This window comes from Mugil cephalus, chromosome 15 (genome assembly GCF_022458985.1).
Source record: "Mugil cephalus isolate CIBA_MC_2020 chromosome 15, CIBA_Mcephalus_1.1, whole genome shotgun sequence".
NCBI classification, from domain to species: Eukaryota; Metazoa; Chordata; class Actinopteri; order Mugiliformes; family Mugilidae; genus Mugil; species Mugil cephalus.
Genome location: NC_061784.1, coordinates 3,255,680 through 3,274,052, shown reverse-complemented (window position 1 = coordinate 3,274,052; position 18,373 = coordinate 3,255,680). Strand labels below are relative to the sequence as shown.

Here is an 18,373-nt window from a genome sequence, read left to right as displayed (position 1 = left end):
TTACTCTGCCATGACCTCCTCCACCTCCCTCCTCATCTGCGCCTTTCTCCGACCTCTGTGTCTCCCTCTGTCTCCTCCCTCCATCCCCTCCCTCTCTTCCCTGTGTCTCCAGGTCCACCTCGAATTAGACCCATGCGAGACATCACAGCAGTGGCGGGCAGGAACACCTACATAACGTGCCGTGTGATTGGGTACCCGTACTACTCCATCAAGTGGCTGAAGGATGGCATGCAGCTGCCTGATAATCACCGTCAAGTGGTGTTCGAGAACGGCACCCTGAGGCTTACGGACGTGCAGAAGGGCGCGGACGAGGGAACCTACTTGTGTAGTGTTTTGATCCAGCCCCAGGTGTCAATCAACCAGACCGTCCATGTTACTGTCAAAGGTAAGCATGAAGAGATAGCTTGCGCTGTAGCTTAGTCCTATTTTCCCAAAACAACTTTGTAAAGCATTCTTCCTTTCTTCATAGCCAAAAATGATACTTGACAGTTGTAAATATGGGGTCACAAAAATAAGCAAAAAGGTAACTGGAGTTCTTATTACAGATTAGTTATGATAACTTACAGTATTCACATTTTATCACCAACATTGGTTCCTTTCAGACAAGTCATGTTGGTAAAATAACCAGGATTTTTGTGATACCACAGTACTTAGTGTGCAATTGGAGACATCAGTGCGCAAAAGTGTCAAGTGCAACCTTATAGAGATGCTTTTAGACATAGATGTGCGTTGTTTGGGGATAGATTCATGTCTGTTTTTTGTTTAGTCTGTGAGAGGGGTAGCGATGGTAGCAGGGCAGCTGCAGAGGTGTTTAAGGGTGTGTGCATGTGCCTGTGTGTGAGTGTGTCTCTGATTTAATTAGATGAATAATAATGAAGCCTAGATTAAATCCCCCAGATGTCTCAGCTGTAGTACCCCCACCTCAACCTCCATTACTATGGCAACGGAATGACTTCCCCCTGCCAATTGGACTCTAACCAGAGCAGCTATTATGGGCTGCAGGAGATGGGGGCAGAAGGGGGGCTGGCGAAGAGGGGCCCGCTGGCCAATGACCTTCTCTCTCTCATAGCATTGCTCCAGATGGCCACATTGCCACTCTTAAACATCCATTGCTGCCTTTATTCCACTAATTCTCTGCACTGTTCTTCTTACCCCCAGTGCCACCGCTCATCCAGCCCTTCGATATCCCCTCTACCTCAGTGGGGAAGCTCATGTACATCGCCTGTGTGGTGTCATCTGGGGACATGCCCATACGCATCACCTGGCACAAAGACGGCCAGCTCATCGTGCCAGGCTCCGCCTCTGGCGTCGCAATAGAGACCAAAGAGTTCATGAGTTCCCTGCAAATCTCCAAGGTGACACTGAAGCACAATGGAAACTACACCTGCATTGCCAGCAATGCTGCTGCCACTGTCAGCTGGGAAAGACAGCTGATTGTTACTGGTGAGTGATTGAGCAAGCCGTCTGAGAGGAGGTATAATGATGATGAACTAGTCCCGCTGAAATGTGATAGCTACTGTGCAAAACATGCTTAAAATCGCATGGTTATTTTGGGAAAGTGTTGTAAAACTTTGTTTCGTTTCTTTCTTTCCCTTAGTTCCGCCACGTTTTGTGGTGCAGCCAAACAACCAGGATTGTATCTATGGAAAAGCTGGAGTCCTCAACTGCTCCGTGGAGGGTTACCCACCCCCCAAAGTCATGTGGAAGCATGCCAAAGGTAAAATCAGCACATCATCTTTACAACATCGTAGGGAAAAACATCACGCGAAGAGGACAAATGAAGACAGTGACATGCATTTGCTCCGTGTTGTGTCCTGCAGGTGTTGGGAACCCTCAGCAGTACCATCCTGTCCCACTAACTGGCCGCATCCAGATCATGTCAAATGGCTCTCTGCTCATTCGACATGTTCTTGAGGACGACCGGGGCTACTACCTCTGTCAGGCCTCTAACGGAGTGGGCTCAGACATCAGTAAAAGCATGATCCTTACTGTCAAGAGTAAGTGTCAATCAGTTTTTTCTTTGGCACAAACCTACTTCCTTGCATAATAAGTCTCAGCTTTTTGGACAGGAATCAGGCCTTATAAGATGCACTTTTGCCCCAGGCAAGTGTGGCCTGTACTGAACAAACCTTGTCTGCGTCCTGCACATCCTCTATCGATTGATGAGTTCTGGCTGTCGGTCTGTGTGCTCCCAAATGTTTGGTGGGGAAAAGGGCTGATGAATTAGTGATGAAAACAAAACCACAGGAACCCCTTCAATCAATAATCTATGTCTAAGGCACTGAGGAAAAAGAAAAGCAGAGGAATGAGAAAAAGAAAAGAAGAGGCAGACAGGGGGAGGTGATGTAAGAGGGCCAGTGGGGCTTGAAGCGTGAAATGAAAATGGAGAATGAAGGGGAGAAATAGAGATGTCTATACATCTGTAATATATCCTCAGTTTTCTGTCCCACATCCCCATTCCCTCATCTCATTATTGCATATAAAACTATTAGTCACACTTACGCGTGTCTGTGATTCTGCTCAGTTCCTGCCATGATCACCAGCCACCCCAACACCACCATGGCGAGGAAGGGCCAGACCAAGGAGCTGAATTGCACTGCACGGGGCGAGCAACCCATTATTATCCGCTGGGAGAGAGGAGACACAGTCATCGACGCAGAGAGAAACCCCCGGTACTCAATCACCATCAACAAGAAGGGTGATGAAGTCATCTCCACCCTAAAGGTCAGATACAAAATATCCATCCACCACAATCCTAATCCTAAACCAAAGTGTGAGAAATATTTCGTTGTGTGTTAAGATGTGATTAGTTCATTGGCTCTTGTGTTTGGAGAGAAAGGTTAAAAGTTTCTCCCATTTTCCAGTTTTGCACTGAGCTGTGTTTACCAAGTTCTATTATCCTCATCATGGAAATTATTTTAAAAGTGATTTATTGTGTTAAAAATGTTTTCGCATTTCTAAAACCTTAATCTGATGTATTCTTCCAGGAAAGGCTGTTATAACAGCTGTGGCCTGTTTTTTGTATTTTTCGTCACTTTACAACTTTTCGTGTTTGTGTTGATGCTCACAGCTAAACCCAGCTGAGCGAGGAGACTCTGTCTTCTTCTCCTGTCACGCCATCAACTCCTATGGAGAGGGTCGAGGGCTCATCCAACTCACTGTGCAAGGTATTTCTACACAACATGCTGTCTCACAACCTTCTTTAAATTTCCTGGGGGTGGCGGTGGTGATGCTGACGATGGTGATGATCTCCCACACAGAACCACCAGATCCCCCTGAGTTGGAAGTGAGGGAGGTGAAGGACAGGAGTATGAACCTGCGCTGGATTCAAAGGTTTGATGGCAACAGCATCATCACCAGCTATGACATTGAATACAAGAACAAGTCAGGTAGGTATCCAAAAGAAAGCCTAAGCCTGAGCCTTCATGTCAAATTCATGTTTTTGAATTTGTGTCAAAAATCTGTCTGTGTTTGATAGACTCCTGGGATCACATGTACACAACGAGGAACATCTCACCAACCAACAATCAGGCAAACATTGTAGAGCTGCACCCGGCCTGTGTTTACAGCATTCGCATGTACTCGTACAATAAGATTGGCCGCAGCCTTCCCAGCAAAGAGCTAACAATCAGCACTGAAGAAGCCCGTGAGTGAACTTTTTTTTCTCCAAATGTCATATTTTCTTCTTTTCTGTCTGTCTTTCTTTTTTCTCTCCATGGAATGTTAAAAATAACTTTTGACATTGACAGCACCTGATGGGCCACCAATGGATGTAGTCCTTCAGCCAATGACATCCCAGAGCATACGTGTTACATGGAGGGTAAAATCAATGACTTTACATTTATTGCTTCCCTCATTGAACTATTTTGGGGTTAGGGTTAGCGTCAATCACTAAAAAATATGCATTAATATTGTTATCAAACTCCAAAATAAATCTTTTTTCTCCAAAACTTTCAGGCTCCGAAAAAGGAGCTGCAGAACGGGGTGATCCGAGGCTATCAGATCGGTTACAGGGAGAACGGTCCAGGTAGCAACGGCCAGTACAGCATAGTGGAGATGAAGGCCACGGGGGACAGTGAAGTGTACACTTTGGACAACCTAAAGAAGTTCGCCCAGTACGGGGTAGTGGTCCAAGCCTTCAACAGGGCAGGGACGGGACCATCCAGTACTGAGATCAACGCTACCACGCTAGAAGACGGTAGGAGAAGTAGACGACAAGATGAAGAAAAGGGAGAGCAGACTGCTTGATTGTGTGGGAGATAGTGTGGGAAGTGGGAGTGTGGGATGGCAGTTTTAAGAAATAAAAAGATCCCTGCAGTATATACCTTTTTGATTTGTCAAGCAATATAGTCAAATACAGCGATACACACGTGATAGCACATAAATGAATACACGCATACATGTAGAGACACATGCTCAAACAAAATGGTAGAAATGAATTTGCAGCACATCCCCCATTATTCTTTCTACTTTAATTAGCACCCTCATTAGGCTGGTGGAGAGCGGGAGATGAACAAGGAACCCTATTACTCTCTAAATGTCTGCCCACTCTACCTCCTTTTTTTGTCTTCCTCTTCCTCCCATTGGTTCCCTCCTCATCCTTCTTATGACTCTTTTGCCTATTATATATGTTTTTATTTCTTAGAAATTTATGAACCCTTCCGGTCTTAGTGGAAAGCAATGATAGACACCTAGAGGGGTGGTAATTGCCCGAGCAGGTATTCTGAAGCTGCCCCTACAAATGCAGTTAGCTTAAAGATGAACATTTTCTTCCTCCACAGCTCAGCTCACTCCAGCCTCCTCATCTGCATTTTAACCCCTTAGGTGTAGCTGCTTTACTATTCATGTTCCTGTATCAGTGCTCTTCCTCCCCTCCATCAACCCCCCACTACTTCTCCTCTCTAAAAGCCAGGAGCGAACAAGGAGCTATTTAGAGCTAATTTGAGCTTATTTGACTGATTTATTTCAGCAGAGGTTTCCCGTGGTTTGTGGTTTTGAGTTATCATTAATTATCAGTGCTTCAGTTGCTATGCTAGATAGGTCAAATCTTCTTAGCAACAGCAGGGTTTTTAGACCAGTAAAAACTAGAGGAACTGCTCCAGTGCTCACATATTTCAAGTACGCAGTGCTAATACTTACATTGTGTCTTCTCCAGTGCCCAGCGAGCCTCCGCAGAACGTGAGGGCGATCTCCGTGACATCGGACGAGGCGGTAATCACATGGGCAGAGCCTCCACGGCTAACGCTGCACGGTGTGCTGAAAGGCTACCGGGTTGTGTTTTGGTCCCTCTTCCCTGACGGAGGTGGGTGCTGTGGGGGCCAGGCCCAGTGGCCAATGCAGAGTAATTATCACCTATCTCATTCTAAAATTCACCAACCCACCCTCCCACTCACTTACCTCGCTGTCAGTGCCGTGAGTCAGAACGTGTTAATGTGTGTCCACACCTTTCTCATAAAGCACTTCCTGTTCCTGTGTATCTTTGAATGTGTCCGTGTTTGTCCTAGTGGCTTAGTGACAGGCTGAGATTTTTGTGACCATCAGTGCTGATGGTCAGATTATTATTATGTCAAATACTCTGTGATCTGAGCAATTATCATAGTCCTTGCCGAATGCACTGAGCAAAATTATTTAGTTGCATGTAAATATATTTTGTAGGAGACAGAGTTGGTCTGTGTTGCCTGTCCAGATAACCATCGGTAGCATCTAAAACACGCTCTCCTCTCCTGTTCTGCCTCAGAATGGGGTGAAATGCAGAATATCACCACCACACGTGAACAGGTGGAGTTGCGAGGGCTTGAGAAATTCACCAACTACAGTGTTCAGGTGCTCGCCTACACACAAGCTGGAGATGGGGTCCGCAGCAATGTCCTGTACATCCAAACCCGAGAGGATCGTGAGTACACAATTTCTAATTCATTTGTTTATATGTGCATGTGGTGTATGGGTAAAGGGTGAGAGAAATGGGAGGGAAGTGGATAAAACAGGATGCAGGGTTGTATCTCAAATTCATGACAAAAGCACATTTATTCATGGAAGCTCCATTAGCAGCGCTAATGAGAATTAAGAGGCTTTAGGCCCAAGGCTCTGGGCTGGGAGGGAGGGCTGGCAGGGCATGCTAGGTGAGGAGGAGGAGGAGGGGTGCTCTCTGAGCATATAGCATCCAGGAGTCAGCCATCGGCCTGGGCCTGCACCCGCTCCACTCTTGCCATAGGCATAGGGATTAACTTCTCTTGGATTAGAGAGAATTAATTTTGTGCTTACACCATTGGAGGCGGGATTACAGCTAGATCCATGTCTCTTTATAGAGGAGGAGGAGCAGGAGGGGCCTGAGGGTTGAAGATGGAAAGAGATCACACGGTTTATTCTTGGCTCACAACAAATAAGAAAAAATAATAAACTAAAAAGTAATTCTTTTTAAAAACCAGTTTAAGGTAAATGCCTAGGTTTGAATCAGCGTGATTGTGAAAGCGTTTTCCTGTGACATCTCCTCCCCTGATTGGCGCAGCACTGCATAATGAATTTATCAAGATGGAGCTGTTACCTCAGGACCATTGTGGCTCTTTTCCCCGTCATCACTTGGGTCATTCTGGCTGTGCAGCAGACTATCTATCTGTTTGTGTGTCTGGAGACCTGGGCAGATATTGGGCACCAGATGGGACTCCCCCCTCCCCACACACACGCACACATTCATTGCCACTCCTACTTTGACATGGAGGTCCAGTTATGATAATGATGACTGCCTCTTCTGCTCCTCCCCACTGCCAACACTGGCATCATTGCTCTCAAAGGAACTGCACCTACGACTCTCACCATTCTTTCATCCCCGCCTCCTCTTTTAAAGCCTCTCTTGCTACAGCCACCCTTTCTGAGGTTTTGTGGATTCATTGGGTTATCGTGTGTAAAAGGAAGCAGTCTGAGGGTATAGATCGGTTGACTAAGGGGCCTCCTAATGAAGAAAAAGAAAGAACTGGGGGATAGATTTAGAGGACTAGGGTTTACACTGACTTTTTCTATAGCCCCCAGATGAGGCCCACTGTCAGGCCCAAGTTATATTTATGGATGGGGTTGAATGGGCTTGATAGTGTGAACCCTGTACTGTAGGACCCACGTGACTAAACCCCTAATGTTCTCCTTTCACACTATCCAATGTCCTGATGTGTTTTTGTTAAGTGGGCATCTTTTTTTGTTTTTTAAATCCTTCTTGTACCGTCATCTTGTAATCAGAGTATTAGGTGGTGTCTATTGTCAAACTGAAGTGGCTAGCAGAGGATCAGACACTAATGTCTAATCTGTTGGTGGGTTTGAGAGTTAAGAGAACGCTGGGTGTCACAGAGTCAGAACTGCTGACCAGTGTCTGAATGAACATATGTCACAGCCGTCCACACCAAAGGGAGTTCTTCCAAGTCCTCCCAGAGCGGCTTAGCACGGGATAAGACTACCAATCTGCAAACAAGCCAGCTCACTTTAATAAGCATTCAACACCCAGCGTGTGCCTGCGCAGACACAAAAACACACACAGATGCGCGCACACATATAAGCATTCCTTCCGTGCTGATGGGGTGTTTTTTGTGTTTGTTTTTTTGCAGTTCCTGGTCCACCAGCTGGCATCAAGGCAGTTCCCTCCTCTCCAAACAGTGTGGTCGTGTCCTGGTTACCTCCTCTCAAACCTAATGGTGTTATCCGCAAGTACACCATCTACTGCTCCAGTCCAGGATCTGGACAGCCAGTAAGTCTCTCTGCTCTGGGTGTGACTCACATGGGGCGGGTAAGAAATGTTTGAGGTGATAAAAATCTACCAGTAGAAATAATTCATTTGTAACCAGCATCATTAGTTGCACATATAAATATGTGTGTGTGTGTGTGTGTGTGTGTGTGTGTGTGTCTTTGCGCATGTCTCTCTTTCACCGTGTTTGCACCATCGCTTTATTTCCTGCCCTCCCAGATGAACAGATGAGGTTGTCTTGGCAACGTGATGAGACGTAGATATGCAAATGAGGCAGAGAACCAGCTCACACATGCACACTGCCGCATCAGAAAAACACACACACACACACACACATACACACAGAGACATCACATTTCAACGTTTTCTATTTATACACGTACGTGCGGCATTTCAATTGTGGTTAGATCATGTGCACGCAAACACCAGCACACGGTGAAGTCTGATATCAGGCTAGAATCTCACTTTCTTATTATTCACAAATACTCCTCCCTCTCCGTGCATGAGTGCCATGTAAATGAGCACGAGCAGGGAGGCAGGAGGGAGGAAGGGAGGGGGAAAGGAGGTTGAGAGAGAAAAAGAGACACACCATTAGAGGTAGGGAGAGACCGAGGGGAAATGAGAGAAAAAGAGAGGGATGACGGGGAAGGATGACGGGCGAGGGGGGGGTGGGGGTGGGGGGTTGGGAGACAGACAGTAGTAGGGAGGAGCAGGGGAGGGTATCAGTCACATCAAGATGAGAGTGCTTTTGTCCGTCTTTTCATTATCTCCCTGTATCACTCCCTGGATCACCACAACACCACCACGATGCTGGAGGAATGTTTGAACCCCCTTCACACACACACACACACACACACACACACACACACACACACACACACACTTACTCAAACACATCCTCCCTTCTCCACCTCCCCTCTGTCCCTCCATCCTTTCCTCTCCTCTTCGCTAAGCTAGACAGAGAGGGATAGAGGGAAACGAGGGAAAAGCTGGAAAAGCAAATGGAAGCAACTGAAGATGAACACTGAGAGATGAACAGATTAAAGAGATAGAACGGGGGATCATCTTGAGAGACAACTGTGTTTTTGTGCGCGCACTGGCATGCGTGTCTCCGTACGCCTGCAGGTGCATGCGTTAATTCTCAAAGATCTGTTTGGAGAAAAAACGAAAAATCATTTAGTCCAGCACTAAGGCCTAAAATAACATGTCAAATTTATTCTGTCTTGTGAAAAATCACTTTTAAAATATGATTTTCTTTTATCCATATATTTTTTTTTAATTCATTTCGATCTTCAAAATGTTAAATACAGTCATTATTTAGTACTGTGTAATCCAATGCATTTTATTTGTCCTTCAAATCATAATAATAATAATAATAAAATAATTTCTGTGTTAATAATATATTATTACTGTAACTTGTGGTTTTGCCTGCTTCAGGCACTATGAAAGCTCTTTCAAGAAGATAGATAGATAGATATAGATGGATAGATTGAGATTGCACTGCATTTAGCCACAGCAGGGTTTTATCTCAATACACATTTGAGTTCTAATAAGTGGGCAAAAATGTGATCCATTTCTTTAGTCTGATAGTATTTTTAGGCCACGAGCCAACACCAAGCCTGTCATGTCATCCGTATTTTTTTTAGAGTTTCCGAATTATGACATTGCGTGCCCTCTGTTCCAGGCACCCAGCGAGTATGAGGCCAACCCAGAGATGCTCTTCTACCGTATCACGCACCTCACCCGTGGTAAACAATACCACATCTGGGCGGCAGCCGTGACAACCGCTGGCCGAGGCAACATCAGCTCAAAGGTCACAGTGGAGCCTGCTGGGAAAGGTGGGTCCTCCAGGCAAGCCTGTAGTGGAGGAGAAGGGTAAAGAGATTTGTGCAAAGGTTATGAGGCAGAGCGCTCAAAAGATGGCTCTGAACCGGCAGCGTGATCTCCCTTCCACAGATCACTTTCATCACTCTCTCCCTCGCTCTCTGTTTCCGCTCTCTGATATTGATTGACAGCCGTGGTATTGATTGAGTAGTGGCTATGTTGCAAGAAACGCTGTTGTTAATTATGTGGTGATGAACAGGGCCTATCTAGTAAAATGACCCTTGGGGAGTGGGGTAGCATGCGAGAATCAATAGAGGGGAGGATCTATGGAGAAAAGATAGACTGAAACTAAGAGGCTTGAGGAGGGGCGATACTAAACCCTTCAGCTTTTTATTTCTTCAAGAGCAAGAGAAGGCCTGTCCCATCAAACAAACTTAGGCACTTATTCAGCAGACAGACAGCTTAAACCTCAAGAAAGGCAATCTTGCCACATTTGGTATCATTTGAGTATAAGATCACAGTGTGTGTCAAAGACTTAATGGAGTCATGTTCTTGTGTGTGTCTTTGTTTGCAGTCCCAGCGAAGATCCTGTCCTTTGGCGGCACAGTGACCACGCCGTGGATGAAGGAAGTCCGTCTGCCCTGCAGCTCAGTGGGAGAGCCCGCCCCCACGATTAAATGGACCAAAGACAGGTTGGAGCTCATTATATACCATTTATAAGTCATAAATCATGAGTCACACATGTAGATGCTGCTGCTTTATAAATATAACTCTGCTCTCCCCAAGATGAGGTTGTTAACTCTCTGTGACCCGACTGTTTCCTTTTCAGCGAGGACTCAGCCATTCCCGTGACAGCTGACAGTCAGCGGCAGATCTTATCCAACGGCACATTGGTGCTACGTTCAGTCAAAGCAGAGGATTCTGGGTACTACACCTGCACGGCCACTAACACCCTTGGCTTTGACACCATCATAGTCAATCTCGTGGTGCAAGGTAATAACAAGCAAAAGATTCATCTTAACGGGACTGACCGGAGGTTTTGCAGGTCTTTGATTTGAAAAGTTTCTTCTGTTGTTGAGTCACTGTCTGTGTCTGTGCGACCAGTTCCTCCTGACCAGCCTCGTCTAACGGTCTCCACTACCTCCACCTCCTCCATCACCCTGGCTTGGATCCCTGGGGACAACGGAGGAAGCTCCATCAGAGGTATGCTCCTGATTAAATCTCTGCCCACCTTGCTGCTGCTTCAAGAACGAGTATTAGAAGTCGTGAAAGATTATTTTAGTGCGCTTCCCCCTGTTGTTATCAGTTTATTTTATTTTTATTCATGCAATTATCCAATGAGCTTGTGTTTCTGGGTAGAAAGAAGTCAGGGTAAAGCTGACTTATCTAATTATAGCTGATTGTTGCCTCCTGGTGTCCAACACATGTAACTGCAACAAGGATCCACCAGAGCCTTTGTTGTGTTCTCAAGCCTTGTGTTTAACTTAAAGCTGTGTTGTGCGCCTACAGGATTTGTCTTGCAGTATTCTGTGGATAATACGGAGGAGTGGAGGGATGTGTTTATCAGCTCCAGTGAACGTTCCTTCAGACTGGACAATCTTCGCTGTGGAACCTGGTACAAGGTCAAGTTGGCTGCCAAAAACAGCGTGGGCTCAGGACGGATCAGTGAGATCATTGAGGCCAAGACACATGGAAGAGGTGAGGGATGAATGCAAGAGCATTGTAGGAAATGGTTAAATATTTGTTCTTTTATATATTCATATAGTTCTTTTTAAATTCAATACTGTTGTGTAATAATGCTCACTGTGGTCTTAGTGGAATAATACTCATAATTCTTCACAGCTACACTGGTAATATTTACATTGCTTTGGTGGCATAATAACTCACTCTCTAACCTTTTCTTGTTCCGTATCTTTCTCCAGAACCAGTTTTCAACAAGGACCAGCCACTGCTCACGCACATCAACTCCACTCATGCAGGGCTCAACCTGCAGGGCTGGACCAGCGGCGGCTGCCCCATCACTGACCTGATGCTGGACTTTAGGCCCAAAGGCACCTGGGCCTGGCAGAGCCTCAAGGCCAACTCTACCACACAGCTCTTCCTCAGTGAGCTGCGTGAGGCCACCTGGTATGAGCTCAAAATGAAGGCCTGTAACAGTGCCGGGTGTGGCAACCAGAGCTCCCAGTTTGCTACCACCGACTATGATGGCAGTAAGGGTTCCCTCCTACAATTTTTCTAATGTGCATTTCTCTACCTGTGTGCTTTTCTAAATTAGACTTTGCTTTCTTTCTTTTACTCTTGTTAGGTACAATCCCCCCCATTAAATCAGCTCGTGGAGAGGGGGATGATGTTAAAAAGCTCTTCTCCATTGGCTCTCCTGTCATCCTGGTTACCCTGGGCGTCGCGTTGCTCTTCATTATTCGAAAGAAACGCAAGGAGAAGAGGCTTAAACGACTTAGAGGTGAGAGAAAGTAGAAGAGTTCTCCGATGATATTGTGTTTAATGGATTAATGTAACACAGTGTGACAAGTTGAAAGGATTATCTCCACAGCCAACTATAATCTAATTAAGATACTGTCTTCTTATAGATGCTAAGAGCCTTGCTGAGATGCTTATCAGGTAAGAAGCAACACACATTGCTTTTTATGACTACTGCACAGAGGATATGATATTTTACATTGGTCATTGTAATACAATTATAAAAGCCTCACAAGAGACATCAGGTTGAACACATTTGTCACGTCTGTGTGTGTAGCAAGAACAATCGCAGCATAGACACGCCTGTGAAGGGCCCTCCTCAAGGACCAAGGCTCCATATTGACATCCCACGTGTTCAGCTTCTCATTGAGGACAAAGAAGGCATCAAACAGATAGGCATGTGTCCACATGTCAGCAACACAACAACAACACCACTTTAACCCTTTTTCCGATAGTGCATAGCTTTTAATCTAACTGGTATATTTGTTGCGCTACAGGAGAAGACAAGGCAGCGGTGCCAGTGACAGACACTGAGTTCAGTCAATCAGTGAATCCTCAGAACTTCTGCACAGGCGTGTCTCTGCATCACCAGGCCCTTATCCAGAATTCAGGGCCTTTGATTGACATGTCGGACATCCGCCCTGGTACAAGTGAGTTTGTTTTTCGTTTTAAAGAAATGGTTTTGTTATAAATCACAGCTTTTCGCAAAAGAGACTGAGAAGTTCAGTTGGGTTTTCTTTGAAGTGGCGTTGTATGAGATATTTATCCATAGTCAGTTGTAAGTGTACACTTTATTTAGAACATTAACATGGCTTCAGTTTGCTTTATCAACGGGGAACTATCGATTTTGCTGCTGTCTTCAAAGCCATTCATAAAAACAGTCATTTTACCTTGCAGAACACAGAAGTTGTTGGTCGTTTTAGGTGGTTAAAATACATTTTTCTCCATTTACTGTACGCGATAAACTGACTCATAGATAAGTACCTCATACAACCCAACTTCAAAGAAACCAAACCTTCTCCTTAAATCTGAGTGAAAGCACTGATCTCTTCACTGACTCAAGCTAAAGCCATGAAGACGATGAGACCTTTAAAGTTCGTGATGGTTAATGCAGGGATACACAGCCTGTGTAACATCAAGCTATTCTCTGATCTCTGTGAAATCTTCCAGATCCCGTGTCCAGGAAGAGCATAAAATCAGCCCACAGCTCCAGGAACAGATACTCGAGCCAGTGGACTCTGAGTCGACCGAGTCAGAGCCAGTCGACGGCCTCTGCACGGACTCTGACCTCTGACTGGCGGACAATGGGCTCTCATGGCATCACTGCCACTGAGAGCGACAGCTACAGCGCCAGCCTCTCACAAGACACAGGTGGGTCAATCCCACAATGCTGAACAACACTCCTCGTTTTCTGTGTAGAAGAAGAAAAGTTTAGTTTGTTTTGAAATTGAAGTCCAACTTTTACAAGAAAACATGTACATTTTGTTTCCAGATAAGGGTCGGAACAGCATGGTGTCAACGGAGAGCGCCTCCTCCACCTACGAGGAGTTGGCTAGGGCCTACGAGCACGCCAAGCTGGAGGAGCACCTGCAGCACGCCAAGTTTACCATCACAGAGTGTTTCATCTCTGACAGCTCATCTGACCAAATGACAACAGGTACCAATGACCCGGCAGACAGCATGACCTCCCTCAGCACACCGTCTGAACCAGGCATCTGCCGCTTCACCGCATCGCCGCCCAAACCGCAGGACTATGACCGCGGAAAAAATGTGGCCGTGCCCATTCCCCACCGCGCTAACAAAAGTAAGTATGAACGATGAGCGAGATTTCTGAAGGGAACTTCTGACTTCTACTTTGTTTATCTTTGATGAATGCTTGCTCTTTATTATTTGGTTTTGCACTCAGTTCACATAGTACTACCACTTGTTGAGACATTTACCATAAACAGCACATTCTTGTGCCTCCTACCTACAGTAGGTATTGTGGGTGATCAGTTACTTGACTGAGAGCAACAAATAATATGGTCATGACTAAACCAAAAGCAGATAGGATTTCATTTCCAGTGACTTGAAATAGACACAATATATGTGAAGAGACACAAAATGGAATGTGAGCCAAACAAATACAAATACACAGCGTCCCAATGAAGGGACGAAGGGACCTTTCCCTTCCCTTCAAAAAATGCTACACAAGGAAACAATATGTCTCATGATTCCTCACCCCACACATCAAATTAAAAGTCACATAAATCTGTCATTTTGTAAGCAAACATAAATGGTTTTGTCTTCCGTCGCTCCTTAGGTGAATTCTGCAATCTACCCCTCTACATGAAGACGGACCCATTCTTCCGCAAGCAAGGGGAGCTTCATGACCCGTGCCCAGCTGTACCACCGAGGGAAGCCTCAATCCGCAGCCTGACGCAGCGGGCGTATCACACCCAGGGCCGTCACAAGACTCTAGACCCTGCCAAGCAGCAGGCCCTGACTCTGGGCCATTCTGGGCTGGGCAGCTTGGGTGCGAGCTCGGGCACTGCCACCTTGCCCCAAAGGACTCTCACCATGCCCAGCTCCAACAATGCAGCAACAGCTTCTACTTCCAGCACGAGCAGCAACCCCACCAACAGTAACAAAGTGGGGGGTTCCAGAGACTCGCTGCTAGAGAGCAGCTCCTCTGCACTGGGGAGACTGCAGAAACAGAGTGTGGGCGCTTACTCCAAGTCATACACACTGGTGTAGTCCGCTCACCTGCACAGACTTGCACTGCTGTCTCACTCCTCAGCCAGTGCCACTCTGGCACTCTTCAGTCCGGGCCAGAACGGGCATGCGGCCATCTTTCTTTAAACCCAACTAATGGTGAACTGCCCAGCATCCTGTCTAATTTTCCCTGGGAAAGATGTTCTCCCAGACAGAGACCCAGATAACCCTACTATTCATGCTCCTGGGACTCTCTAAAAGAACTACTAACCAACCAACTAACAGTTCCAGCCGGCTGGTGCTCAGCTCCGCGTTCTCGCAGGAGTTGCACAGCAAAAAAAAAACAAAAACAAAACAAAACAAACAAAAAAAACAACAAAAAAAAAAACAACAGGAAGTTATTTCTGTGGTCATTTGGAAATACTGACAATAACCGAGGAGCTAGAAGCTCTATGTTTATGATGATGAAGACTACAATAGCCAGTATGAAGCTGTGTGGCCATCCTGTCTCTCATACGCACACACATACTGTCCTCCATAGTTTGAGTATTATTGTCAATTTGCAAGACTTCCACTTAAGTTCCCTATTCTTACTGTATCTTTCACCCTTTTTGTGTCTCTTGAAGTCCCAAATTGCTATTGGCAGATTCTCTCTTAATGTTGATTCCAAAAGTAATGATTCAGTTTCACTTCCAAGAAAGATCGAATTTCTACCACATCCTCCACACTTCGCTCTGCAGCTGAACAGTGTCAAACTTTTTAAATCACGACACCCCAAATCAACCAGATATAATTTCTCGCATTACAAATAGAGCATATTTGGTATTATAAAGAATTTACATATATATTTCTATATAGGTATATTATTGACATTTAAGTGAAATTATGACAAAGTATAAATTGTGTGTACTACAATAGTGTAGTAGTATATACAGCAATTTAATGTCCAATTTTAAGAATGAGACAATCGCTCAATCATGAAATTTAAAAAAAGAGAAATTTACAAAGGTTTGACTTAAGAAAGAAAGTGTTTAGTATATATACGGGAGGTTCTGTAGTGTATAGTACGCAGGCCGACTAACAGAGGAGTGTTTCAGTCTGGTGAGCGGTGCTTTCCTAGCCCCATGTCAGCATGGGAAAGGCACGACAGGCAAGAGAACGCTGGGTGAACTGATGTCCCTGGATTGCAACGCCTGCTACGCTGTTTGTGTTTGGTGGAAACAATCATGACACAAGGCCTTCAAGGATTTCTGTAGCATTATTTAAGTCTGCTCATAAAGATATAGGCTCCTTGGTTTTTTATTTAGGCTTTTGTGAGCCTGAGAGGTTGGTAAATACAATAGCATTCAAGAAGCCAAATCAGTGTCTCAGAGGATCCCCAAATAATAAGTTTTATGCTGGTTACAGACTCCAGTATCTATACAGTATTAAAGTCTCTGCATGTTTGTGGCATGGATGGCAGAGACTGACAGTCACAGGTATAGTGTTGTATCTTCTGCCTTCTCAGTCAGCCAGTCCTTGCCCTACAAAGAAAAAGAGACAGTTGGCTGAAGGATTGCCAGTAATAATGTGAATGAAGTAAAATAATTTAATGATGCTATATGTCAGGGAGTTCAGTTTAAAAAAAAAAAATTATATAATGTTGACTCGATTGATATCTTTGTTGTTGTCCTGTCTGAAGTACTGTAAATGTCCCGCTTTCTTTATCTCCATACCCACTAATGTACATTCACACAACAACCTATTGGAATGTCTTTTTCAAGCATCTCCATGATAGTGTTTTGTGGTTTATATTTATTTATCCATTTGCTTTGTTTGCTTGTTTGTCTGTTCATGGGAGGGGAGTATGTCAGTCTGTCAATTTTGATTTGTTAGATTCATTTTAATTTGTTTGGGTTTTGTCAAAATTTTGGTTCCATAGGCCAAACGGTTCTAAGCTATGTGGCCTGTGGCTAAAACTAGTTCAGCCAAGTGAAATCAGGGACTCATAGCTCTTTTGGTCACACAAACTACTATTGTATTGTGTATATACTGGACTGGAGTCGGTCTGTAAACTTGAATCATTCAGGCTCCCGTCATTTTCCCCCATTCTGATGAATTAAAGTAAACCTTCATCACCCTAACCATACTAGATCCATCATCTCCACCTTCGTCAGTGTTGTTTATAGATTAAGTCTTGTACATAAAACACAGTTTTGTATGAAGAGCTATTTTCGTCAGAATAAATCAGGGGACACATCAGGGTTGAATGCCCCAGTTTCAAAATTGAAATAGTATCGAAAATAAAATATTTTACTTCTGAAATGGGCAAAAAAAACAAAACAAAAAAAAAAACATTTTTCTTTCCCTTTATGTTTTTGATACAAATTTGTTGAATTTTTATTCTTTTTTAAAGGTCTTTTGATGTTGTCATTTGTCCTATTTACTTTTTTTATTATCATTATTTTGTATTTTGTTCATCCTCAGAAAAGTCATTGCATGCTTGCTAAAAGGGAAAAATCGAAGGAAAAAATGTATGAAAATCGAAAACTAAAAAAAAAAAAAAAAAAAAAAATGTTGAGGGTATCCCAAACATTTGTTTGAGTTGCTTGTTACGGCAATTGCTTGTGTTCAAAGGTACATTTTCTATGAAAAGAAAGCAAAAACTAAAAAGATCATTCTAACACCTTGTGCAATAAAGCTATCTTTCATATGTCACGGCTTCTGTTCTTATCAACGGGTTTGTTTATGGGTTTATCTGTGTCTGAACTATCACTCAGACTGAATTAACAGATAAGGCAGCCAGAAGGAGAGCTTTGTGCTGGCAAGAACCTGACATGAGATGGGGAAAGTGAAAGAAAAGTTCCTTGTGTTTGGATTGGTCACTAGACCAATCTGTGACAGGCTGACATTTGGCATGGAGATACTTAACAGATAATATTTAAAAGTAGCAAATAAAATATGAGCTGAACATGAAAAGTTTGTCCAGTATTAATGTGGCAAACCCCTTATTACAATGAACAACTGGAATCTAATAACAGAATGCGTAAAATCAACAATATGCAGTGCTATTCTTGGCCTATGTTGGTATGCACCACACACTGCAGAGACTTAATAATCAAAGATGGAAGGAGCAAAGACTTTAGACCTAGACTTAGACATCGACAGATTTAATGATCCATGAGGGAAATTACTTTGCCACTGTAGCTTCGTTGCACATAAAAGTAAAAACCACTATAGTCTGGTTCAGGAACAAAGAACTCCAAATTCATTAGATCCAAACTGATCAAATAATATCTGTGGGATGATCCACAGAGGCCCCTCCCCTCAACCCATAGGACCCAAAGGCCCCCACTAACAACATCCTGTTTCCAGACACCACAGGACACCCTCAGAAGACCCATGTCCATTCTCTGATGAGGCACAACTGTTTTGGAGGTACAGGGGAGACCTACACAATATAAGGTCATAATGTTATGCTTGATCGGTGCAAACCCCACTTTACTATTCAGAGTTTATTGTATAAGCTTACTTTAAATGCGGAGCCATGATGTTAGTGACATAACATGATGTTATAAACTTCAGGAAACTCCTGTCGTCACAGAAAATGTGTGCAGCTTCCTCATGAAGTGTAAATTGACTTTTGTGTTTAAATAAGTAGAATGACCTTTTCCA

At 44.3% G+C, this 18,373-nt stretch overlaps 1 protein-coding gene across 2 annotated transcripts in view; it reads left to right on the top strand.

Moving 5' to 3' along the window:
• Nucleotides 1-17,411, top strand: part of LOC125021414 (Down syndrome cell adhesion molecule-like protein 1 homolog) — a 46,552-nt gene extending 29,141 nt beyond the window's left edge. The window contains exons 8-33 of one of the 2 annotated variants that reach the window (XM_047607478.1): nucleotides 113-385; nucleotides 1,159-1,443; nucleotides 1,598-1,717; nucleotides 1,821-1,997; nucleotides 2,525-2,724; nucleotides 3,071-3,167; nucleotides 3,261-3,389; nucleotides 3,479-3,646; nucleotides 3,750-3,820; nucleotides 3,958-4,198; nucleotides 5,156-5,341; nucleotides 5,738-5,893; nucleotides 7,587-7,726; nucleotides 9,408-9,561; nucleotides 10,122-10,239; nucleotides 10,377-10,540; nucleotides 10,652-10,750; nucleotides 11,057-11,245; nucleotides 11,470-11,757; nucleotides 11,853-12,008; nucleotides 12,136-12,166; nucleotides 12,303-12,421; nucleotides 12,523-12,675; nucleotides 13,196-13,396; nucleotides 13,518-13,829; nucleotides 14,328-17,411. In XM_047607478.1, coding sequence (XP_047463434.1) covers nucleotides 113-385; nucleotides 1,159-1,443; nucleotides 1,598-1,717; nucleotides 1,821-1,997; nucleotides 2,525-2,724; nucleotides 3,071-3,167; nucleotides 3,261-3,389; nucleotides 3,479-3,646; nucleotides 3,750-3,820; nucleotides 3,958-4,198; nucleotides 5,156-5,341; nucleotides 5,738-5,893; nucleotides 7,587-7,726; nucleotides 9,408-9,561; nucleotides 10,122-10,239; nucleotides 10,377-10,540; nucleotides 10,652-10,750; nucleotides 11,057-11,245; nucleotides 11,470-11,757; nucleotides 11,853-12,008; nucleotides 12,136-12,166; nucleotides 12,303-12,421; nucleotides 12,523-12,675; nucleotides 13,196-13,396; nucleotides 13,518-13,829; nucleotides 14,328-14,761 — 4,661 coding nt within the window. In that variant the 3' untranslated portion in view covers nucleotides 14,762-17,411. The remainder of the gene's footprint in view (nucleotides 1-112; nucleotides 386-1,158; nucleotides 1,444-1,597; nucleotides 1,718-1,820; nucleotides 1,998-2,524; nucleotides 2,725-3,070; nucleotides 3,168-3,260; nucleotides 3,390-3,478; nucleotides 3,647-3,749; nucleotides 3,821-3,957; nucleotides 4,199-5,155; nucleotides 5,342-5,737; nucleotides 5,894-7,586; nucleotides 7,727-9,407; nucleotides 9,562-10,121; nucleotides 10,240-10,376; nucleotides 10,541-10,651; nucleotides 10,751-11,056; nucleotides 11,246-11,469; nucleotides 11,758-11,852; nucleotides 12,009-12,135; nucleotides 12,167-12,302; nucleotides 12,422-12,522; nucleotides 12,676-13,195; nucleotides 13,397-13,517; nucleotides 13,830-14,327) is intronic. The other variant, XM_047607477.1, reaches the window with a different exon arrangement.
• Nucleotides 17,412-18,373: the final 962 nt, after the last annotated feature.